Source organism: Myotis yumanensis, unplaced genomic scaffold (assembly GCF_028538775.1).
Source record: "Myotis yumanensis isolate MYYU_CA2020_CCGP unplaced genomic scaffold, mMyoYum1.0.hap1 SCAF_18, whole genome shotgun sequence".
NCBI classification, from domain to species: Eukaryota; Metazoa; Chordata; class Mammalia; order Chiroptera; family Vespertilionidae; genus Myotis; species Myotis yumanensis.
In genome coordinates this window covers 26,555,092-26,580,375 of record NW_027223769.1, presented here as the reverse complement: position 1 = coordinate 26,580,375, position 25,284 = coordinate 26,555,092, and the positions used below count along the sequence as shown (strand labels likewise).

Here is a 25,284-nt window from a genome sequence, read left to right as displayed (position 1 = left end):
TGAATTTTATTATTCCCAGCAGATTTGGTTAAGTAAATGTGGTGTACTCACCAGGTGGTACTTTTTTTTTTACTCTGAATAAGTTATTCGATATGTGATAGCTTATGGTCATTTTGTTAATACTGGGCATTCCGCCCTAGCCAGTTTGGCTCAGTGGATAGAGCACCAGCCTGCGGACTGAAGGGTCCCAGGTTCGATTCCAGTCAAGGGCACATACCCAGGTTGTGGGCTCAATCCTTAGTGGGGCGCGTGCAGGAGTCAGCTGGTCGGTGATTCTCTCTCATCATTGATGTTTATATCTCTCTCTCCCTTCCTCTCTGGAAGCAATAAAAATATATTAAAAAAAAAATACTGGCAATTTCTTCTGGCTCTAACCTTCTTTGCCTTGGAATGACAGAAAATCTGATGTATGTATTATATATTAGATATAATAATGTCTCATTTCTCCTTTCCTCGAGGAATAAATATTGAGTCAGAAAACCCTGTGGAAGTATAAATATGATAAAGTATCATCTATGGTACTGTAATATACTTTGGGATCATTCAGGGTAACAGGAACTTTATAAGTGCTTTCCCTTACTAGTGAGTTATATTAAATGTTTTCTTTTTTTAGAAATTCCATGAAGAAAATCCTGATTCCAAGATGTCCTGAGATCTTGTGATTCCATGAGGATTATTGAACTGTTACTTTAAAAACAAAATGAAATATGAAAAACTATGATGGAGTAAATGGATAGATTTTACTCTGGCGGCAAATGAGCACACCTATGCTGCCTGTTGCAGTGACTAGCCACCATCGTTAACATGTTCAGATTTTGTATTCCTAATAGCACTGATGACTGAGAATCTGCTTGAGTTTCAAGCTGACAGATTTAATTGTTGCTATTTTTCCTAGGAGCTGTTTCTTTAAAAGTACAGTTTAAATTTAAAAGCTGGACTGCTCAGTTATTATTGCTATTAGAAAATAACCCATATTGTCATGTTTACTTTTGTTCTTTGTCATTTTCTTTCCTGCATTGTTTTAGTCAAATAACAGCTTTTGAAAAAGGAAAATTCAAATAATAACTAAGGCTGTGATTTTTCAATATAAAAAGCACAGCTATTGGCCAAAGTGAAGGAATCCTTTTTCAGTTTTTATAGAAAACTGGAGAGATAGCATTCTGACAAGTAAGCTGTGTTAAGAGCTTTACACAGAGAAGAGGCTTCTTTATCACAAAGGCAGACAACACACAACTGGGAACAGCTGGAGTGCTATTGATTTTATTTTTCAGATTGTTGTTTAATTCTCTGTATTTCTGATAAGGAGTTCAGCCATAAGTACATAGAAGAATAATTATCTTGCTCTTTAAAAAGTAAAGGGGATAATATTATGGTAAATTATATTCTGATATCCTCTTGCAGTAGTTTAAATTGACACAGCAATTTAAATCTGTTTTCTTCTTAACCCAGTCTTGGGCTGGTTGTTCCCTTTTTATATTCATCTATATTATTCCCCTCCTTTTCACTTTATTTTAAAAAATTGGTAATATACTCCTAGCTTTGTGACCCTGTAGCATCTTAAGGAAAAGGCCACTTTGATCTAGGGTAACCCAACAAGTCCTGCAGCACAGGTGGGAGGTGTAAGGAGAGCTGATTTCCAGGAATGAGGAGAGCTGATTCCTGAGAAACAAAAAACAATGCATTTTTCTCCATGAACGGTGCTGTTCTGAAGTCTTCAGATTTTTCCCTCTAATGGGAAACAGTATAAATTTTAATTTTTAAAAGGCAAAGTAAAATTTCTTGAAGCATAACTTCTCCATGAGCTGCAGTGAGTGTAATTTACTTGTCACCTTAGTGCTTTACAGATTGAAGTGGTCACTATCTGATGGTTCCCACAAGCCTTAGGCTTTACAGGGTCATGTCATTGACTTAAAATGAAGAATTAACTTGTGTTTCATCTATAGAGAGCAAAATAACACACTCCAGAACTTGTAGTTGTAGCAGTTATACAGTTTTGGGTGTTCTTACCACCCATGGGATGCTTGCTTCTCATTACAACCTGTTGTCTAGACACATGCTTATGTCTTATTTTTCTTTTGGCATGTAGAAAGCTGTTAATACAGTTTAAGGCCAAATTGTGTGTGGCTTCTATATGTAGATAAGATGTTTTGGTATCTTGTCAGTTTCATTTATTTTTTTAAGTGTACAAAAAATAGCCTGTTGATTGTTTGTTGAAGGCTATTTTTCTGTTTGGTTTGTTGTTGTTGTCATTGTTTTCTATCCTATACATTTAGTTAAACTTAGTGGAAGTGTGGTCTTGGTTTTGTTTATACAGCCAGTTTTTCCCCCCTTTTTTTTGTGATCTTCCTTGGTTCTTTGAATGTGCTCTTCTTCTAATTTGTTTTTTTTTTTCTTACTCATATATTCTTCCCATCACCCCCAACCTTACTTTCTCTCTCTGATTGAGAGGCATTGAATTACGTTTTCAGTAGTACAGGCTTCTTGCCGATATGAAGGGAACTTTTCAGAAAGAGACCTACTCTGGGTCATTTAATTTTGAATACAGTTTTCAATCGTTCAAGTTTTGGATGGTTTATATCTAATGTGTGTTTCATTTTTTTGGAAAGCTATATTTTGTATTTAGGAAATGGTATACTATTTTGCTATTTGTACTGAGTGAGTACATTGGCATAAATATAGAAATTTATATATATACATATATATAAACTATTCTTTTTTGCCACACATTTTTGTGGTAAATTTGTGAGTTAGTCTGATGTTCTACCACAACGTGGCGTCTGATAACAGTGAGGGGGGGTTTGTTATGTCTTTATTGAGTATTTAAGTATCTTTTGAAACAAATGACCTGTTTATCTGTGGCCATTCCATCAGGCAGTTCTTTGATGTTCCTAGTGGGCTAAAGGCAGCTTACTGTGTGTTTGCTGGATATTTTACTCAGCAAAATGTTAGAGTAAGGAAACCCATCTAGGCAGTTGTGTCAAATGGTGTTTCACGAGAATGAGCCATTCAGTCTTTGCTCACTATATATTTAATATTTTATTATTGTTATTATTATTATTATTTGGCCTTCTGTGTTCTATGCTTTTTTAATTTATAAAGACACTAAAAATGTTTGTAATTTTAATAACATTTTCCCCACCTTGTAATATCCAGAGCTACTTTATAAATTCTCTGAACTGAAAGCATTTTCCTGAATATATCTCTTCTCCCCCCATCACTATCGAGAAAAATTACTCAATATAGTTCAGGTTATGAGAAAGACCAGCCACACAATCCAGTGCTTCAGTTTTAAAATGTAAAACTCCAACTGCAGAGGGTTAACAAATGCCAGAAAGCTTATCCAGCAAGTATAAAAATAAGAAGTAGAAATAAAATACTGTAAATTTATTTCTGAGTTTTCTGAATTTTTTTCTAAGAGATTAAACAGGAGACTCAGGAAGTCTATTTGTTCACCAAATTCTAATTAGAATGTTAACATTGCTCTATGGATGAAGTGGTGGCAAGAAGACTGGTTGTGTGCTGATTTCTGTTGTTTAGCAAGAGGTTTATCATTGTAAAATGCTGATTGCCAATGCCAAGTCACCAGGGACCAATTTTCTGTTTTATAATATCTAAGTTTAGAACAGAACATACACCTGAATGGTTTGATTGGACAGAGGCAGAAAACCCAGTTTTTATTTTCATAAAATTTGTGGTTATTTATACAAGGGCTGTGCTATGCTACCATATTCTTATTCAATAATGATGTTGTGTTTTTTTTTTAACATTATCAAATGTTCCTTATCCCTAAAGGTAAATGTTAGGTACAGCATTCTGAATATACAATTTGGTTACAAAAATATTTATCTTCTTATTGAAGAGTTAGCTTAGTGGTCAGTGGTTGATACTTGTGCTAATAATACAGTTTCCAGATTACTGTTACAAGTTATTTATGGCAGAAGGTCCTAAATAAGTTATGAACCACATTTTAGTCCTTTGTTTTGTTATTATATTCAATTGTTCTTGCTTTAGCAACTCACATTAATGCTTGGAGCTTATCTCTGTGTCTGTGTTAGTGTTTGTGTGTGTTGTATTCCTTATTGTCATTCCATTATATATCCACACCAACATGGGAGAAGATAATTAGAAGTCATAATTTTGCTTCTGAGCTTTATCATGTTACCTTTGTAGTTAGAGTCATGTTTTTATTTAGCCAAAGCAAATCTGTTTTCACCAGTCTCCCTAGAACAGGTATTTTTAGAGGACTTTGTTATAGATGCAGTATTAATGAGGGACCTTCCTTCCTTTTTTCCCTTCCTTCCTTTCTTTTTTCCTTTCCTCTCCCTCCACTCCTCCTTTTTCTCCTCCCCTCCCCCTCCTCCCTCTTGTCCTCCCCCTCCCCCTCCTCCTCCTCCTCCTTCTCTTCCTTTTTGTAATATTGTATATGCTATAGTTGGGAGTTTCATTATATGTGCATTTCTGGCCCATCAGAACTTCATTTAATCTGCTAAGGGGAAGTAGTGTCCAAGGAAATGAGAAAGTAGTTATAGCTGAGTCCCTCTAGAATTAAGATAATTCCTTTTGACTTTTTAAGCCATTCTAGATGCTTGTTTTGGAAAAGTAATATCTGTTTAGACTCAGCACTAATTAAAGAACAGAATTAAATGCTTTAATTAATAAATCAAAGTCTCAAATTCAATATGACTTAAAAATATTCACCAGAAGTAACTTGAGAATTTTTCATCTTTTTGGTGAAATTTTCTGTTCTAATATCTGTTTCCTAGTTGATTTTTTTAATCAGTTGAAAATTATATTAAGACCTGTGAGCTTTACTTAGCTTCATGACCACAGGCTGCATCCCTAACCAAGACAACCATGTTATAGCTGAATGACTTTGGTTATATGCAGGGAGGGACTTAATGAAAGAAAGAGACTGAATAGTTCAGCAGCTTTATTAGAATAATAACTCAGAGAATATACCCTACTAAGTGGTTTAGTAAAATCTAATAACATGTATAAAAAGGTTATCTCCTCTGCTTATTTGTATCAGTAGAGCTAAATTGTGGAGATAATGTTCATAATGTAGTAAATGTCAAAATAATACCTACAATGTAATTTGTGAATTGTCCCAGGGCTGTAATTACTTCTTTAGTCCCCATTGATTTTCATGCCATTCTAGCCTCACTTATTAATAAAATTATATTTTTATTCTACTTTCTCTTTTGGACATTTTAAAATTAATATTTTATATCTAAATTAAATGAAAGCGTGCCTTTTACCATGATAGTGTCCCTCTTTTTGTAGTTTCCTTTTTCACTATTGCCAAAAATACATACATTATTTTAATAGGTCCCAGTTTGACCTTTTCCACTTAGTCATTCTCTTTTCTCCATTTCTTTCTTTTCTTTTTGAAGATCTACTTGGATTTATTAAGCAATTCATGAATTGGGCAGCATCCCATCTAGCAACCAGAAGGGCACTATAAGGGGTTGTGCCAAATAGAAGGTTTTTATAGCTCTTTTTCTTAATCATCACAGGAAACAACTTCATAAGTTTCTAACTCCTTTTTGCATAAGAGTAACATGAAAGATACATTATCAGAATCATTCCTCTGAGGGAGGGTAAGTAAAAGATTACAGAATTATACTATTTAGGTTTTATACAAATTAACTAAATTTGTCTTCATCTCAGCCAACTAATGATAGATCTTACCTGAATGCTAATGAAAATTTTACTACCTATGAGACTCCATGCATACAAATGTGTGTGTAGTTAAATTTCAGGAAGTGTTCAAAGCATCTTCTGTGATCTTAATTAGATGAGTGAAAATAAGTCACAAACACTTAGTTTAAATAAAATGTGATAATGTCAGTTTTTCTAACTAGACAGGGCCAAGTAATTAATTATAGTGCACTTCTTGCTCATCAGAGCCTTAATAATCTACCTATGAAAAATAGTGTTAAAAGAAATGAAGAAGTTATATCTGAGTCTCTCCAGATCTAAGATCTGAATTGAGTATTTCTCTAGTTTTTGTTAATTTTGCCTATGTTCCATCCAGCTCCTTAACACGGTGGTGGTGCCTGAAGAAAGGACCATCAGCAACAGGTCAGGCTAGAATTAGCTTTGGGATGAGCTGCTTTCCTCATGTGAGTATTTCCATGGTTGTTAGTGACACTGATGACTGCAAACATTTATGCAATATTCCTAATACCCTATTGATATTATGCACTTTAATCATTCCAAAGAAGTCAAGGATGCCGTATAGTAATGATTCCTTCTTAATGAATACATCTTAACCATTTAGAATGTTTATGTCCTTTTTATTTTGGACAGTAAGTTAATATAAGTGTTATGTGAATATTTTCTAAAATGACTATAGTAGGACTTAGACTTTGAAATGTAATTGACTATAAGGGGAAATGATTACACTTCAGGAAATCATTTTAGCTTGCTAATCTATATGTTTGAGAGTTAATTAAACCCAGCCCTCTTCCTATATATTTTATGTCATGTACATAAGAACATTACAGTATATAGTTTTCTACATATATGATATGTATAATCCAGTGGTTCTCAAAATATGTCCTTAGCCTACCAGCTAACATCAGTATCGCCTAAGAACTAGTTAGAAATGCAAATTCTTAAGGCCTATCCCAGACACACTGAATCAGAAACTCTGGAGTGGGGCTCAGCAGTCTGTGTTTTAACACCCTCCAGGTGATTCTGGTGCATGGGTCAAGTTTGAAAATTACTGGTATAAACTATTTACAATAAGATCTAAAAAGCTGTTTTTTCCCTACTCATATAGATAGTTATACTTTGTTCTCTAAGTAAATTTAGCCTGATCTGGTTATTCATAATCCTTTATTGGCAATGATAACTTATTATCCATACTGCTTATAGTATATTTTATGTATATATACAATTAGTCTAGTTATTGATAATTCAGTTAACTTAGTTGGGCATATTCCTACCACTTACTAAAAAGTTTACATTAAGTGACTGATTTAAAGATATAGGTGCAATGTTTTATATTTCTTTTAATTGTTATGACATTTAAGTAGCTAATATAATTGACAGGTGCTAAATTATTCTGTTTATGCATAAAATGGGTACATTGTGGGCAGTGATAATACAAGCTTTTTTTTCATTGCCTCTTATTTTACCAGCAGACAACAATTTTGGTGTGGCTAGGCCAACTCTCAGAACAAATTTGTCATTCCTATATTTATATTTGTATCTGAGATATTAAACAAGATGGCTGGCCAGATCAACAAAGCACCTTATTTAATTTCTTTTTTTGAATACATGAAACTTCTTTAAAAGTAGCTTGCTTAGTATGAGAACTGCTGCAGTAGAGTTACAGCTATCCTTGGAATTTATACTTCAGACAACGATTTACTAAAATCTTAAACAAGACAGTAATGCATTATATAATTTGGGCATTTCTCCCTTGTCAATGTATGCACCATGGTAAATATAAACTAACCACCATAAGTCAAGTGATTTATTCATTCATTTTCATCTTCCTGTGTAATTTAATACCTCTGTAATTGTTCTACTCTTCCTCCCACTGTTTACAAATCAATTAACTCATGAAAGAAAAATGCACATTTCAAAATAAAACTAATTATATACTCTATAAAAATCACCACTGCTTAATACTAGCAGTGGAAATGTAAGTGGCTTACTCTACAAACTATGGTGCTGGAAAATACATAGGCAAACTGTTGGGAGATACTCTCTAGCTACATTCCTCCTCTCTTGTTCCCTTTCCTCTCTCTCCCCCACTTGATTGCATAATAGTATTCTGTACCCAAAACACTCTACCATAATTCTGTTTGACTTTAACTTGTAATATCTCTTCTAAAAGCCCATATTTAAGCCTCGTATCACCCCTGCTCTTTTTTTCCTCAGAAGTAATTTGCCTGATTTGAATAGCTCATGGGGATCACTTGTTATTTTAGCTAATGAACCTCAGGACAGCACACACACACATACACACACACACCCCATCTCAGATGTTTGAGAATGGGATTGGAATCAGACTAGTGTGTCCAGTAAAGAGCTGTCCACTGAAGTGATTATGACTTTAGGGACTACAAACTGATTCCAATGACATTCAGCTAATTCTTTTCATCTAATGAATGTATCTTCTCACCTTGTTCTCTTATTTCTAATTGATAAGCTCCAAGTAGTTGCTAATTTTTTGACAACTTTTACTTCGTCTTTTAAATAAATATATTACAAATATTTCATTAACCTATTCTCAAGTGGTTTAGCTACCATTCTGCCATTTAAATTTTATTTGCTTGAGCACACTGATCAACCACTGAACTGCCTTCTTCCATTGTCCTACAATGACTATTTTTGTGTATGTGGCTTTCATAGTTGGGGTTGCAGAGCATTGACACCAGATATTTTCAGTTTGTTCTCTGGGGGAATTTTATTTGCATCTATGTTTTTAGCTATCTGTGATAACTTGTTAAATATTAAAAAGATATTTTGCTTCTATTGAACATTTGTATACTCGCAACTATATTTCTGTAAACAGCTGCAGTCAAAATAAAAAAATTGAAAGTTTTCATTTTGCAGTGGGTAACTGTCTTTTTTTTTCCTCAAACTTTGTGGATGAATTTTTATCCATAAATGTCATTTTTGAGCAGCAGAATGCCATTTTGCTGAAATTATAAAATCATTAGGAAAAGGTATGAAATATAGAAATATTTTCAAGTAGTTATTTTGTGCCTGTTAGTGTTCAAAGTGCTTAGTGTGATCAATTTTTTGTTTGTTTTATCGGGTTTAAATGTTTCATGCTTATTAGTAAAATAGAACATACATGTAGCATGGAGGTGCTTTTGATGAACATTAAGTCTCCCTAGCCCTCAGTCCCACATCCAAAGGCAATCTCTTTTTATTCTATTGGCAGTTATTTCCACATGTATAAATTAGTGTTTACTAGAATGTAACATATAACATCATATCACTCAAAATGATTTCAGGTGATACATGGAAAATATTTTTTTAAACATAGTATATGTTTTAATTTACATTAGAAAAAATATGTGTACACCTACTAGACCAGGGGTGGGCAAACTTTTTGACTCGAGGGCCACAATGGGTTCTTAAACTGGACCGGAGGGCCGGAACAAAAGCATGGATGGAGTGTTTGTGTGAACTAATATAAATTCAAAGTAAACATCATTACATAAAAGGGTATGGTCTTTTTTTTTTTTTTTTTTTTTTAGTTTTATTCATTTCAAACGCGGGCCATAGTTTGCCCATGGCTGTACTAGACTATAGGGAGATGTCAATCACGTTAAAGAACAATAATAAGACTTGGTCGGTATGGCGCAATTGGTTGAGCACAGCCCATGTACCTAGAAGTTGTGCATGACAGTTCAATTCTCAGTCATGGCACATGCCCAGGTTGCAGACTTGATCCCCAGTAGGGGGTGTGCAGGAGGCAGCCAATTGATGTTTCCCTTCCTTTCAAATCAATAAAAACTTATTTTTTAAAAAACGTATTAAACAGCCAGGCTGGCGTGGCTCAGTGGTTGAGCTCTGACCTATGAACCAGGAGGTCACGGTTCGATTCCTGGTCAGGACACATGCCCGAGTTGCAAGCTAGATCCCACAGATTGTGCAGCTGATCCATGATTCTCTCATCATTGAAGTTTCTCTCTCTCCCTCTCCCTTCCTCTCTGAAATTAAAAACAACAACAACACACATATGTATATTAAATACTAATACAGATGATACATGGATATTATGAATATGATATATAAGAAACTAATATTTTAGAAGTACTGCTTTAGATAGTGTGTTGATTCTGTGGGAGTGACTGCATTTTTTTTTTTTTTTTTTTTAAATTTTAGGGAGGAAGGGAGAGAGAAAGAGAAACATCGATTGGTTGCTTCCTGTATGCACCCTGACTGGGGATTGAACCCACAACCTAGGTATGTGCCCTGACCAGGAATCAAACCCACAGCCTTTTTGGTTTAGAGGATGACACTCAACCAACTGAGCTACAGGGCCAGGGCAAAAGTGACTGAATTTTTAACATATCCAAATGCATCTAAATGAGTTGTCACTTTAGGAGGATTAAATTAATTATATATTAAATAAACTACATATATATTTCAACAATGTTGCCAACATTCAAAATAAGTTTAAAAGTTTTCTTCTTTTGGCTATTGACTTTAACAGCACTGGAAAGAGAATAAACAAATTAAATTTAATAACTAAATTTCAAAAATACTTTGGTCCAGCCCTAGCCAGTTTGGCTCAGTGTATGGAGCATCGGCATGCAGACAGAAAGGTCCCAGGTTTGATTCCGGTCAAGGGCACATGCCTGGGTTGTGGGCTCAGTCCAACGTGCAGGAGGCAGCCAATCAATGATTCCCTCTCATCATTGATGTTTATACCTCTCTCTTCCTCTCCCTTCCTCTCTGAAATCAATAAAATATATATATATTAGAAAAACAATACTATGGTCCAGAAAAACAGCAAATGTGGGCAAGAGACTGATCTGAAGATGAGACTGCAGAGGCCACCAGAAAAGCTGATGCAGTCCTGGTTTATGTAATTCAAATCACAGTATCCAGAGCAAGGGAAATAATTGTCCTGCTTTACTCCAGGCTGGTAAAAGTACTGCTCTGTCATCTTGTAAGGAGCAAATTCTCAGCAGCCATATAATCAGACCTATAAGAACTGAAACATCATTTATCCTGCTTGTGACACAACAGGAACTCTAGCAGTACAAAAGCAGCTACAGTCAACAGCAACACTAAATGGTCTTGCTCTGAGGAAGAGGTATTGATTGCTACTCTTGCTCTCTATTTCATGGTACCATTGTCCCTGCTTCTACTGAGGCAGTATAATGTAACTAGAGGCCTGATGCACGAAATTGGTGCAAGAATAGGCCTCCCTTGCCCTGGCTGCCGGCACCGGCTTCCCTCTGGCACCCCAGACCCGGGCTTTCCTCCAACCACCGGCAGGCACCCGGGACCCAGGCTTCCCTCGAAGCCCTGGCTTCATCCAGAAGGATGTCCGGTCTAATTATCATATTACGCTTTTATTATTATAGATATTTTAAAGCATAGGCTCTTGAGTTTGCCTTCTTTAGGTGGAATTTTGGTTCCTACACCTATTTAACCTCTCTATTTCTCAATTTTTTATCTGTAGTGTGGAAACAAAAATTGGACTCTCTTCAGAGTTTTTTCAAGAATTAAGTAAATGAATCCATGTAAAATTACTTAGTTCCTAGCACACATAAATGCCTAGTAAGTGTTACCTTGTGTTAGTATTACTAGGCCTGTTATTACTCTGTTCTTCTGTCTCTTGTGCTCTGGATCCCATATCCTTTTGTCTTTTCAAAGACATGTCCCTTTAACTGTCCCCTTTTTCCAACATCAAAACCTTCTCTCTCTCAGTCGTTCTCACTGGCACATAAATTTCCCTTATCTCTTAGACTATCAAATAAAATAACTTCCTTTAACCACACACACTGTTTCCACTTCTTCTCCTTCTATTTTTGAACCCATTCTAATCAGGCTTCTATCACAACACTCTAAACTGATTCTTGTCAAAACCCCCAATGGCCTCCACATGGCCATGTCTAAAGGTCAGTCCTCCAGCCTCTGTTACTTGGCTTATCGGCAGTATTTGGCACACTGATCACTCCCTCCTTGAAACTCTCTCTTCACTCGGCTTTCAGGACACCACGCTCGGCTCTCCTGCTTCACTGACCTCCTGACATTGGGGAGCCCTAGGTGTCACTCATCAGGTCTCTCCTCTGTCATAACTCACTTCCTAGGTGACCTCATCCAGTCTCATTGCTTTATATAGGACCCACATGCTGAAGATGCTCAAATGTGGTATCCTTAGCCATAATTTCTCCCTTAACTCGAGGTTCCTATTATCCAACTGCCAGCTTGACAGCTTCACTTGGCTGTCTTAATAGATGTCTCAAATGTAACATGTCTGAAGTCAGATTTTGATACCACCCTTTCCATCCCCATTCTTGCCCCCAGTACTCTTTCCAGATTCTTCCTCAGCTTAGATGGACTCTCCATTCTTCCAACTGCTTAGGCTAAAATACCATTAAAGTGTGTTGTTTTTGTTTTTATCTGACCTAAATCCACTCCATCATTAAATCCTGTTATTCCTATCTTTGAAATATACCCAGAATCCAACCACTTGTCAACATATCTATTGCTATCATCTTGCTTCCAAAACAAATGTAGATTGTGACAACAGCTTCCCAAAAATTCTCCCCGCATCCATCATTACCCCTCATACTTGATTCTTCACATACCAGCCAGACTGAAACGTAAGTCAGATTATGTTACACCTCTGCTCAGAATCCTCCAGGATTTCCTAGCTTTACATTCTTACAATGCTTATACAGCCCTCTGTGATCTGATCCAACTATGTCTGGCCCATCCTTCTCTTCCTTTCTCTGCTTTAGTAACTTCCTTTTTCGCCCTCAAACATACTAAGCATGCTCTGCCTCAGGGTTTGCACTCACATCATTGCTGCCTGCAGTGCTCTTCCTTCACATATCCATGTCTCACTCTCACTTTACCAAGAGTTGGCTTAAATGGAGCCTTATCAGAGCAGTCTTTCTTGATCACCCTGGATAAAATGGGACTCATATCCCATCACTAACCCTCTTCTGCTTTTTCTCCCCAGCATTTATCACCACTTGACATATTTGTTCATCTCTCTTTTTTTCCTTTTTTTTATTGCTTAAAGTATTACAAAGGGTATTACATATGTGTCCTTTTTATTTCCCCGCCCTTGACAATCCCCTGGCCTCCCCTATCTCCCAGTGTCTTATGTCCATTGGTTATGCTCATATGCATGCATACAAGTCCTTCGGTTGATCTCTTACCCCCCTCCCTCCTGCCCCCCAACCCTCCCCGGCCTTCCCGCTGCAGTTTGACAATCTGTGTGAGGCAGCTCTGCCTCTGTATCTATTATTGTTCATAAGTTTATAATGGTCTTTATTATCCATGAATGAGTGAGATCATGTGGTATTTTTCCTTCATTGACTGGCTTATTTCACTTAGCATAATGCTCTCCAGTTCCATCCATGCCGTTGCAAATGGTAAGAGTTCCTTCTTTTTTACAGCAGCGTAGTATTCCACCGTGTAGATGTACCCATATTTGTTCATCTCTTGTTCTTCACTAGAATGCAAACTCCATGAGAGTAGGCACTTTGCTGCATCCCCAGTACCTAGAAGGGTGCCATGCCCATTGATTGGCTAAACCTAAATAAATTGGGCAAATCAGAATAAATACTTCCCCTTGGCATTTGTTTCCTGCATTCTGTTTTTCTTGATTTCTACACCACTCGATTATTTCCTGGATCTCTTTAAATGTGTGTCATTCAGTAGGAAGCAGCCCTATTAAGCAAACTCGGAAGCCAAGTCACCTTACAAGCTCTGACCCTAATTTAATACTGAATTCTCTCACCTTATCTCCCACTTTTGCCTGAATGCTCCTCTCTCTAACTTCACTGAAACTAGAGTGTGGGTTTGTTTTGCAGAAATGGATTTTATTTCATTTGGAACTTTTAGAAACGTACACAAAGTGAGGAGAAGGCAAAAGAAAATATTTTCACCAAGCAGAAGCACCAAAGCCATCTGTCATTGTGGATATTGTAAAAGGAAAAAATTCCCAGTGATCTGGCAACTGATGTTCTCTGGTGCCTGACACCATCATTTCTGTGGCAGGTATGAAGCTAGTCCCAGTTTCAGGCCACCTTGCTTTGCATCATTTGTTGTTTTCTTCCCATGCACCACAAGAGGGCAGTCTTTCATCATACTCTACTTGAATTATACCAACTCTGTGGCACTGCACTTGGGAATTTCAAAGTGAAATTAGAATATTGTGCCAGAATTATTCACCAAAGTAAAATGAAACAGGCTTACCATTTTATCCCAAAAGTCCTGTGACCAAAACACATCCTTAAATGGAAAGTCATCAGTTTAGCAACGATACAGGGAAAAACTTTCCATGTGATTTTATAGATCACCTATACAGCAGTGTTTGTGGAAGGATGTTTTTAAGAATTGGGGCACTGTTTCCTTTTTGGAATTCATTCGTTGTGGCAAATTGAAGTACACAGATGTGTTTTATCTCTGCAGACATTAAATTAGAAGATTGAGGTAAAGGAGACTTTTATTAGCTTTTCATTTCAAGATACCTGTGTGTACTGTATACAAACAACAGAAGTTAAAGGAAGAGTAACACTCAGATTAGCCATACCAGTCACTATGTAGTAATTAAAACCAATGCATATCATAAACAAGTCCCTTAGGTCTGACCGATTCAGTCATTGTTTTCTCTGGGCAATTCCCTTTTACTGCAAACCACAGAGAGATAATTAAAAGAAAAATAGATCATTGAAGAGTTAGATGTTTTATAGCCAGATTTAACCCTAAAAATGTGTCCCTAAGAGAAGGATTAAGTTGTACACAGGACCTTAAAGAATATTTTCTAGCACCTTTCTACACCTTTCCCTGCTTTATATTTTAAATGGCCTCTTGAACCTAATCAGATGTTGCCATGATAGCAATTGTAAAAACCAGTTATGTTTTAAAAAAAAAACTATTGAAAAATGTATGAATAGTCTAATCTCTCTTATATTCATTCCTCGTGGAAAAAGAAAGGCACAAATCTTAAAAACTAAAGGAAGCCTGAAGAAGAAACCTAGACTTGGCTACATTTTAGAAGAAAATCAAGCCTTGTGAGTCTTATTCTCTGGCTTTGATCTGGTTGTCAGTCGGAATGGACTTGCCCAAGTGATGGCCCACAGAAAGGCCAAACTTCTTAGCTTTCTGCTCTTCCTGGATCTCCTTTTTCATTAAGAATCCTGCCTGAAAGTTTAGGTCAAAGAAACTACTTGGAGCAAAATATAGTGGAGTCTCATCCCAGATATTCTCCAGGCGTTTCTTCCATCCTTCCAGGACCTGAAGTCGGGCATCCGAGGGAATGTGCCCAATGCTGTATGTCAGTTGAGGTTCTAAGACCTGGAAGCCACAGAAATGCAGAGTGCCACTCTGGGGAGACACAAAGCACAAAGGTGAGTCACTACAAACCCCAAACAGTTTGTACCAGATACAAACCACAAAGGTTTATCTGGGCTTTCCAATAAGACACTGACGTGGAGGCGGAGGCACCCTGCAGAAGCAGTTCAGAACTGTATTCTCTCGCCTTCTGCTCCCAGACCTAGCTGCCTGTTACCTATTTTAGCCTATTCAGCTGTGCTTTTCTTCATATAAATAAAACCTTGAACCTGTGCCAGCCTAGGATCCTCTGCCAGAAGTGTCGGAAGTTCTGTTCCATAAGGGAGAGTTGCAGCTGATTGGCAGCCGCTCCCTTGCCTGCTGCTCCCTGCCTCTCCATAGAACTAGATGAATCTTAACAAACGGTGCGTATCATCCATTCTCCAATTGTAATATTAATTTTCCAATATTATAGGTGGCCACCTCATTTGCTCTTCTCTCCACCCCTCTTCCTTAGAAGAGATTATCCTGAGAGCCCAGTGACCACCAAAAAGCATACTTCAGACTTCAGTTTTATTCACTGAACTAAAGCATTTCTTAAATTGGGGTGGAGGGCACTCTAATAGTCTGTGAGACTATTCTTGGAGAAGGATAGGAAGATTGGAGAGATGTCAGTCACCTGGAGAGAATCAGACCATGTGGCTGCACTAGTGCTCGGTTAGGAGAGTGGTGTGTGGACACGTGCACACGGGTTATTCTGTAAGCACAGGGGCCTGGGAAGACAGGTAAATCTTAAAGCTCCCTGTAGTTGTGAATCATTACTATGCTTTCACCTCAGGTCTGTTTTCAGTTGTTATCTTGAGGATCTGGACCCCATAGAAAGCTCAATTAGGTAATCCCCCTGAAGGTTCACTGAAAATGAGGTACCTGAATTGGCCAGAGAATGATGTTCATGTCCCCGTGGACTCCCTGCAGAGAGTACATGGAGTCGCTACCACCAGTGGTGATGGACAGCACTGCCTTCTTGTTCTGTAAAAGAAAAGTCATCACCCTGAGCATCTCCTTGGTGACAGGAAGCTAATGAAACAGCCCCAGGGAGAACACAAACATCTACCCATCTGCTGTTGATGGTACTCCTCTGAGCCACTCAGTATGACTCTGCAGAAGTACCTGCCTGGAAGGCGGTACCACAGACAGACAGACAGACATGTGAGCAGGGGCAAGCCAAGGATTCCATACTCCTGGGTGTGGCAAATCCAGGGAGACTGTCATGTAAATGCAAAACCAGTGTTGACTGCTGGTGCCTAGGAGTTATTTGTTTACTGTTTTATTCTGTCTCCCTACAGTGCTGGGCATAGATCTAGGCATGTCATCTAGAAGGTCAAATGTTTCTTGTATAGTAGTTGGGTCTCTGAAAAATGAAGACACACTATTTATTTTTACTATGGAATGTTTCAAACATAAAGAAAATAGTACAATTAACCCTTGAACATTGTAGGGGTTAGGGGTACTACCCCCCACACAGTCAAAAATCTACATATTACTTTTGACTGACCAGAAATGTAACTGCTAATAGCCTCCTGTTGACTGGAAGCTTTACCAATGAGAACAGTGGATAAACATATTTTGTATGTCTTATGTATTTATACTGTATTCTTAAAGTAAGCTAGAGAAAAGAAAATGTTATTAAGGAAACATAAGGAAGAGAAAATACATTTACAGTACTTATTGGAGGAAAAATCCGCATATAAGTGGACCTGTGCAGTTCAAACCTGTGTTGTTCAAGGGTCAACTGTATAATGATGCATCTACCACCCAGCTTCAACCCTTGGCAGATTGCCATTCTAGTTTTATCTAATCCCCTTACCTCTCTTTTCCCTGGGGTATTTTAAAACAAATCCTAAACATCATGTCAAAATGTCTGTTAAAACTTAATTATGCATCTCTTCCAAAAGGACCTGGAGCCGGACCGTAGTATCTAATTGTGCTCAAAACTCTGCCTCAGGCCAAATCTCCCCAGCACCCAGCTGTTAGAAAAAGCAGAACCATCCACCTACCCGGAAGGGTCCCTTGTCATACATGGCAGCGTACGTGTAAGCAAACTCCCCGATGAGCACTCGCTCAAACCAGCCTTTCAGGATGGCAGGGACTCCAAACCACTGCAGTGGGAACTGTGGAGGAAACGACAAAAGAAGTCAGGTCGGGGCTGGCCCCAGCACAGAAGAAGGCTCAGGGTCCTCACTGAGGGCGAACCTTTCTTCAGGCCCCATATCATTCCTTCTGGAGGAGGCAGTGCATTTAGAGACAAGAATCATCTCTCGTCAGTCAACCTGACACTCCTGTTTCTACCTAAAGGTACAGATGTTGGGTAGGTCTGAAGAAGGCCACACGCAAATGTTTGTTTCTATGAAATCATGTTTGGCAAAGCAGAGCAAGGACTGCAGACCAATGTGTGATACCTAAATCAGTATTTTCTCAAGTGCTTGTCTTAAAGGTTTGGTATCAAAAATATGAAGCAGCCCTAGCTGGTTTGGCTCAGTGGATGGAGCGTCGGCCTGTGGACTAAAGGGTCCCAGGTTTGATTCCGGCCAAGGACACATGCCTGGGTTGCAGGCTCGACCCCCTCCCCCCACCCCCACCCCCGCCCAATAGGGGGCGTGCAGGAGGCAGCTGATCAATGATTCTCTCTCATCATTGATGTTTCTGTCTCTCTGTCTCTCTCCCTTCCTCTCTGAAATCAATAAAAGTATTTTTAAAAAATATGAAGCATGTACCTTGTGCTCATAAATGTAAAATCCTATCAGTTAGAATAAACAGAACCACTCAGATTTGCAAACAAATGATCAATGTGACTAAGGTTTATCAGGGAATTCCCATGAGAAAGTCTTGTTGGGACTTTGGTCCTGATAAAAGCAGAGCAAGAACTATTACCAGTATTTCTCCTCCTTGACTCATGATTTAAAGGCAATGGCAATGGAACAAGCCCAGACAGAAAAAATCTAGGACACAGAAGGAATTTGTAGGAATTGATAGCACTCTCTTTGAAGGATTGCTGACCTACAGAAAAGGGGCTAAGGAAATAGCGTTTTAGAACAGAAAGAACTCTGGATTGAAAGTGAGTTGTGTTCTCACCCTGAATCTGTCACTAACTTGATGCCTGACCTTTGCCACACAAACCCCAGACCACCTTTAAATTTCATTTGCTTCATCTATAAAAGGTGGGGCTTGAATGATCTCTAGCAGCATTTCCTATTATATTTATGACTCTCCCACTGACAAGGACCAGATCTGCAGCTTTTAGGAAGAACGGATAGGTAGGGTGTCTAGGCAAGTAGATTAGCTTCCCTTGGATGTGCTGCAGTCAGAGTTGAAAATAGACGTGGTTGGCTTGCAGGGTTTTAAGAGTTGACTCTCCCTCAAGTTGTTTTTGAAGAAGTGAGTAAACTGAGCAGGGGACTAGCCCTTGGCACCTTGATATGAATTAAAGCACTCCTTCCCAGGACATGTTATTCCCACGTTGAAAGACTATCATACATAGCACACTGATTTTTCTAGAACTAGACTTTTCCTGTCATATGTTGGGAAACTGTTAAAATAAATATACAAATCTGCAGTGCTTACATTGCCCTTTAGTATGTTGCTATTTTGCAGTGACAACTTGCACAGTTGTACTGACAGGATAGTAAGGAAAACATATGCGTTGAATAGAAGCTAAATTAAAAGACCACCAAAGTCCTTTCCAATTCTAAAGGTAGTGATTCTGAGATGCAGGATTGAAAGCTGCTACTGCTGCTGCCTTGGCTGTACTAGGATAAGAAAGGCACAGTAGACAACCTGGATCAAGAAGGCATCCATTGTGGCTAATGGCTTGTGGCTTTGATTCATGGCAACAGGCCTTGGGTAGAATAAGACTGCAAAGGTAGGATTCTTTGCAGATGACTGAATAATTGCAAAAACCACAGCCAATATCACCCTTCTTACGATGTTTTCACTGTCAAATACATTCCATGTTCAAGATCAAGAAGCTAGTTGGAATTGATAGAAACAAAGTCATTGAGTACAATCTGGTATTTTCAAAAAAATATGGCTTACAAGAGGCATATACATTTCTAGTACTGACTGCTAAATGGTGAGGTGGCTTCCAGAAGAAAGCCCATGGTTTGCTGCTGAAACACAGTAAGCAGGACAATACGTATCGGCTGGTATCACTCCACAAACTGGCCAGATGCTAACAGAGAGAGGGAATGCAGACTTCACTGAGAGATCCCATGAAGAATCACTAATTGGTTTATTGCAGCATTATTTACAATAGCCAAGACAAGAAAGGAACCTAAGTGTCCATCAATAGACAAGTGGATAAAGAAGATATGGTACATATACACAATGGAATATTACTCGGCCATAAAGAAGAATGAAATCTTACCATTTGCAACAGCATGGATTGACCTAGAGGGTATTATGCTAAGTGAAATAAGACAGACAAAGACAAATACCATGTGATTTCACTTATATGTGGAATCTAAAGAACAAAATTTATAAAAAAATAAAATAGGCTCATAGTTACAGAGAACAGACTGATGGTTGCCAGAGGGGAGGGGGTGAGGGAGCTGGGTGAAAAGGTGAAAGGATTAAGAAGTACCTCTTGGCAGTTACAAAATAGTCATGGGGATGTAAAGTACCACATAACAAATATAGTTAATAATCTTGTAATACTAAGAATGGTCCCAGGTGGGTACTAAACTTATGGGGGGGAATCACTTCATAAGTTATATGTCTAACCACTATATTGTATACCTCAAACTAATATAATATTGAATGTCAACTGGAATTGAAAAATTTTAAAAATCACTAATTGAAAAAAAGATTAAGACTGACACGTCATCTTCAAAGTTGCATTCATATTTTCAGAGTAACACAGCCCGATTCACAGCATCTATAAATCTGTGTAATGCTGTACATTTGAAGTAATGACCTTTTTTTTTTTTTTTTTTTTTTTTTTTTTTTTTTTTTTTTTTTACAGAGAATGCAGTAAAGGGGGTAAATGACTTTTCTAAGATCACATGGCTAATTAGAAGTCAGGTCTAGGACAATAAGAATTCAAGTGTCCCATTCTGGCCAGTGTGGTTCCGTTGGTTGGAGCCTTGTCCCGTGCCCCAAAGGGTTGTGGGTTTGATTCCCAGTCTGGACACATACCCAGGTTACGGGTTCAATCCCTGGGCAGGGAGGGTACAGGAGGCAACTGATCAGTATTTTTCTCTTTCTCCCTCCCTCTTCTTTCCCCTTCCTCTCTCTCAAATTTATAGAAACATATCCTCAGGTGAGGATTTAAAAGAAAGAATTCAAGTGTCCCTACACCCTTCTAATGTCCTACCACACCTGAAAAATCACAAGGTCTGCAGCTTCCAGCTTCTTTTGTTCAGCCACAATATCTGGGCTCAGACGGCCTTCTTTATAAGCCAGAACAGACTCGGCAGGATACTTAAAGTTCTCAGGGTCCTTCAGTTTACCTGCAGAGAGGAAAAAGCGGGCGGGGGGGGGGGGGGGGCGGGTTTGAGGCCTTGGGGCCAAGGTGGGACCAGAGAACCCACGGGCGAGAAGTTCCACAAAGACATAACTAAAGGGGGAGCGGCTCCTACCTGTAATGTCCTTTCTGGAGATGACGGGATTGAAGTTCATGGCATACAGGTCTGACACAGTGACCCCCCATCCTTTCCTCTTCAGAGCCTCTACAGCAGCTTCCTTCATGGCATAGTTGAAGGATGTCCTCTCTGCGTGAGCCAGTACGATCAATGCTTTTCTGCCTATTTTGACACACCCAAAGCATATGGTAAAAAATAAGTTACCAGCCTATCAGATTGGCAAAACAACTTAGGACAAGCAACATCGAGGGCTCTCAAGATTGCAGGAACACTGGCACATTGCCAGCGGGAATATCAACGGCCTCAGCCTTTAAGGAAGTTATTAGGCTGAAGCTCTTAAAATTTTAAAGGCACATAAACCTTTGATCTAGCTGTCCAACTTCAAGGAATCTGTTCCCCAGACTGAAAGCATCAGGACACAGGAGCAAGGATGTGTACTGTACCATTCTTTCCATTGGCAAAAATCAGAAATAATCCTATTGTCTATTTTGGGGGGAGCATTTAAATAGATTATGGTACATACATACTACAGAATATTATGCTGTTAACCAGAATGAGCCCTAGCTGGTTTGGCTCAGTGGATAGAGCATCAGCCTTCAGACTGAAGGGTCCTGGGTTCAATTCCAGTCAAGGGCACATGCCCAGGTTTCGGGCTTGATCCCCATTAGGGGGCAGGCAGGAGGCAGCCAATCAATGATTCTCATCATTGATGTTCTCTCTCTCTCTCCTTTCCTCTCTGAAATCAAAAATATATTTAAAAAAATAAAAAAGAATTAGTTAACAATATATACAGGGTCCCAGAAAGATATCCAGGATATATTAACTGATAAAATGAAGTGAATGTGAATCCATTTTTATTTTTAAAAAAACCACAAAACTACACATAGGTTGTCCCCCAAAAATGTAACATGCTTTAACAGCTGACACCTGTTAAGTGGAAATGAAATATCTATATATATAAAACCCTAATATGCAAATAGACCAAACGATGGAACTGAACAACCGGACAACTGGTCACTATGACGTGTGCTGACCACCAGGGGGCGTGCACGGAACATGGCAGCTGTTGGCAGCAGGTGGAAGAGCACGGAACATGGCTAGCATCGGCCTCGGCGGGATGGTGGAGCAGGTGAGCGGGGACACCAGACACGGCAGGGCGCCAATAGCTGTCATCGGGGTGAGCCTCTGGTGGTTACTGAAAATTCTTTGCTCCTGCATGTGCTGTGGTCCTGCCGGGTGCTCGAACTTGTTGCTGGCGCTGGCCCCGCTTGCATTTGCTATCGGCACCCGAGCCACCACTCACACCCGCTGCCGGTGCTGGAGCCGCTGTTCACACCTACTGCCAGCACCGACCTTGCACCTGCTGCCAGCAGTGCCGGTCCCCTGATCACTCAGTGCCGTCAGCAGGTGCAAATGGTGGCTGCAGCCCGGATTGTCACTGAGGGCTTCTCCACCTCCCCCTGCTTCTGAGGGGTGATCAGGGCAGCAGATGCAGCTCACACCCACTAAGGGTGCAGAGCAATTGGGGCTGGCGCCAGCAGTGCATAGGAGCAGCGGCAGGAGCGGGGCTGCCAGCAGACAGGAGACGGGGGTAGGGGGGGGTGGGGAGGAAGTAGGGGGCCTGCGGCAGGAGGGGGAGGGGCCGGGCGGGGGGAAGGAGGATGGGCTGAGACGCTCCCCTGTGCCCACCTCAGCGTCGCAGCCCACGGTTCCTTTCAGGGTGCACGAATTCGTGCACTGGGCCCCTAGTATTTTAATAAACACTGCCTTTATAGTTATTCAAAGTGTGTGTATACATTTTTGGAGACACCCTGTACATGCAGGTAGATTTGCACTATATTGGTATAAGGGGAAAAAGATATGGAATGATCATACGAAACTATTAATAGTTTTCTTAGATAAGTAAGAGATAACAAAGGGGTTGAGGGGAAAGAGGAACTTTTTCTTGGCCACGTGTGTACTAGTGAAGTTGTTAGAATAAGCATGCTTTACTTTTGCAATAACAGCAGGTAATGGCTGCTTATTTTGTGCTGGGCACTGCTCTAAGTGCTTTGCACTCTTTTCAATTGTCACGGTAACCCTCAGAGGAAGATACAATTAGTATCCCCATATTATGGATGAGAAAACTGATGCATACAGAAAAGTAAAGCAAATTATTACCCAAATTGACATAGTACGTGGGGAAGCTGGAATACTTGAGAAGTGTAGAGACATAAATAAATCCAGGCTACAATGTGGAGGGAGAGGGGAGGAGTGCCCGGGACAGGAAGCTCACCACCTCTGTTTCTCCTAATCATTGGTGCCACTGTCTCATATCTTGCTAATGCTTAAAAGGGGCAACCGTGGGTGGAGCTCAGAGAGAAATCACCTGCAACTGTTTTTGTCTTGTTTGAAGAAAATGAACTAGAAAAGCACATTTAAGCCTTCAGCTCTCTACCGGCTTTCATCACGAACCACACCTGGCGTAGGCAGCGCCTGTGAGGTTAAATTCAGCCAGGTGTGCTTTTCAGGCCTCCGAGCGCCAAAAAAGAGGGTCTCCAAGCTTGGTCCTGGCATTTCCGACTCTATAAACTCTGATTTGGTGGGATATCAGTTTGATGGGGATTTAAATGCTATGAAAGTGATTTACCTGCTTTGGAAGGCCTGGGGAAATGGAAAGAAATTTCTGAAGCTGCCTCCACAAATTTCCACCGCCTCCCTTACCAACTCGTGGACTGAGCACTCCTGGAGAAAGGTGAGTACCTTAAGCGCCGACTCGCCTTTTCTTTGCGATCTACCTTTGCGTTAGTAACATCAGTGTGTGCTGAACGCTGCTTTGCTAGTTTTCATTCCCTTGGCTTACTTGTTACCAATATACACATTATTTACTTCTTATCAATATTAACTGGCATTTCCTAAGTAGTAAAACATGAAGTTGTTTCCCAGGAAATGAGAAAGTCAGGAGATCTATGCCTTGGTTTAGCTATAGGCATGCCTATTACCATAAAACAAACAAAGAAAAGACACAAACAGGAAGGATATAGTTGTAAGAAATACAACTGCCCTGGTTGGGTAGCTCATTTAGTTAGAGTGTCATCCCCATATGCCAAACTTGGATCCTGGTCAGGGCACATACAAGAATCAACCAGTGAGTGCATAAATAAGTGGAACAACAGATCGGTGTTCTCTTTCTCTCTTCTCTCTCTCTCTCTCTCTCTCTCTCTCTCTCTCTTTCTCTCTCTCTCTCTCTCTCTCTCTCTCTCAAATAAAGTGTAAAAAAAAAAAAAAGAATTCACCCAAAGAGAGGTGATAAAACACATAGACAAAGAGCCAATTTGCCTGATAGGAGAAGCAAGGGACAAAGTTCCACTGGGAAGCCGTCCGCTTTAGGGCTGGCGAGTAGGAAAGGCTTCAGAGGGAGCTGCTGTTGGAACTGAGTCTTGAGGGACAAATTAGATTTTCAACGCCTGTAGTTTCAGATCCATTTCTGCTCGTCTGCAGGCTATTCTGCTGCAGGAGCGACCACATCTAACACCGCTGAGGACCTGCTCTGGTTCATTCGCAGACCTCCTAGGGAGGTCGTCTTCCCTAAACGCACACCCAACTTACGGAGGTGGGTGGGATGGAAATAGGAGCTCCCCTCGCCCGACGCTGGTCAGGGCTCATCCAGGACCCTAAGGCCTCCACTTCTTCAGTTTTGAACCCAGAAAGAGAACTCAGGGCCGAGCCCCTCCAGCCTCCAGCAGAGGAACGGGGCGGGCGCTGCGTGCGCCGCGGGGCACTCACCCGTCATGGCTCCGGTGGTGCGCTGAGTGGCGGGGCTGGTGGTGGCGGGGCTGGTGGCTGGGGCAAGGTCTTAGGAGGCTTGTGGGTGCTGCCAGCCGAGCCGAGGCTGCTTTATATCTGGCCTGGCCCAGCCCCGGCCACACGAGCCAAGGACCCAGCAAAGGCGGAGCCGGCCACCGGGGCCCTGGGATGCAGGGCGGAGCTCGCGGAGGCTGCGGTTCCAGGAAGGAAAGGGGAGGCTGGGGCCTGGACGGGGGACTTCGGGACCTGGAAGAAGGGTGCCCTGGGGGTGGGGGTGAGAGGGGTCTCCTGGGAGGGAGTGGGAGGTGTGCCCATCTGGCCACAGCCCTGCAACCGCCTTGGGACCCAAGGAGGCAGTTCCTGGTGGCGTCCGGGCTCGGTGGGCGGCTCGGGATGGGGCATCAAAAGGGAGGTGCGCGCGACCGCGGCCCTTTGGTTTTAGATTCGCTGACTCACTGTGACTTGGGGTTTGGGTATTGAGGGCAAAGGCCTACAAATCTGAGACTGCCTGGGATGCTTGCTGCAGAGAAAGCGTTTTCTTCCTTTGCGAGGTCCGGATGCGGCACTTGGAGCTGTGTGTGCCCGCGCCAGTCCCTGCCCCTCATAATCGGGGAACTAATGCTCCCCCCCCCCCCCCCACGAGTTAGTCCAAGGTTGGCGGGGGTGAGAGCAGTCACAGTGAAGCATTGAAAGGTTCGCACAACAGTCAAGTTTAGTGGCTTTTGTGTAACTGAACAGAACAGAGTAAAAAGTTTTATCTGCAAAATTCAAATTATGGTAGAGTCTTCATCCTCCAGAACAGAGAGGAAATATACTGTCAAAAGGTGAAGGAAAAAGAAATAGAACTTCAAGGTGTAGCCGT

General features: G+C 40.4%; 2 protein-coding genes across 11 annotated transcripts in view; one reads left to right on the top strand and one right to left on the bottom strand.

Annotated features, from left to right (window-relative positions):
* NFAT5 (nuclear factor of activated T cells 5) overlaps positions 1-13,600 on the top strand; it is a 118,500-nt gene extending 104,900 nt beyond the window's left edge. For 8 of the 10 annotated variants that reach the window (XM_070398217.1, XM_070398216.1, XM_070398215.1 and 5 more), the window contains one exon: positions 614-8,570. The gene's annotated coding sequence lies outside the window, so the exon portion shown is untranslated. Of the gene's footprint in view, positions 1-613; positions 8,571-13,535 lie in introns of those variants that run through there. The other 2 variants (XM_070398213.1, XM_070398214.1) reach the window with 2 other exon arrangements.
* A 552-nt stretch (positions 13,601-14,152) lies between these two features.
* NQO1 (NAD(P)H quinone dehydrogenase 1) lies at positions 14,153-24,599 on the bottom strand. The gene is made up of 6 exons (XM_070398222.1): positions 24,402-24,599; positions 20,634-20,798; positions 20,374-20,504; positions 17,055-17,168; positions 15,925-16,026; positions 14,153-15,051 (listed from the first exon to the last, which is right to left on the bottom strand). Exons 1-6 carry the CDS (start codon positions 24,406-24,408, stop codon positions 14,746-14,748), a joined length of 825 nt encoding a protein of 274 aa, XP_070254323.1. The 5' UTR covers positions 24,409-24,599; the 3' UTR covers positions 14,153-14,745.
* Between the last annotated feature and the right edge of the window lie 685 nt (positions 24,600-25,284).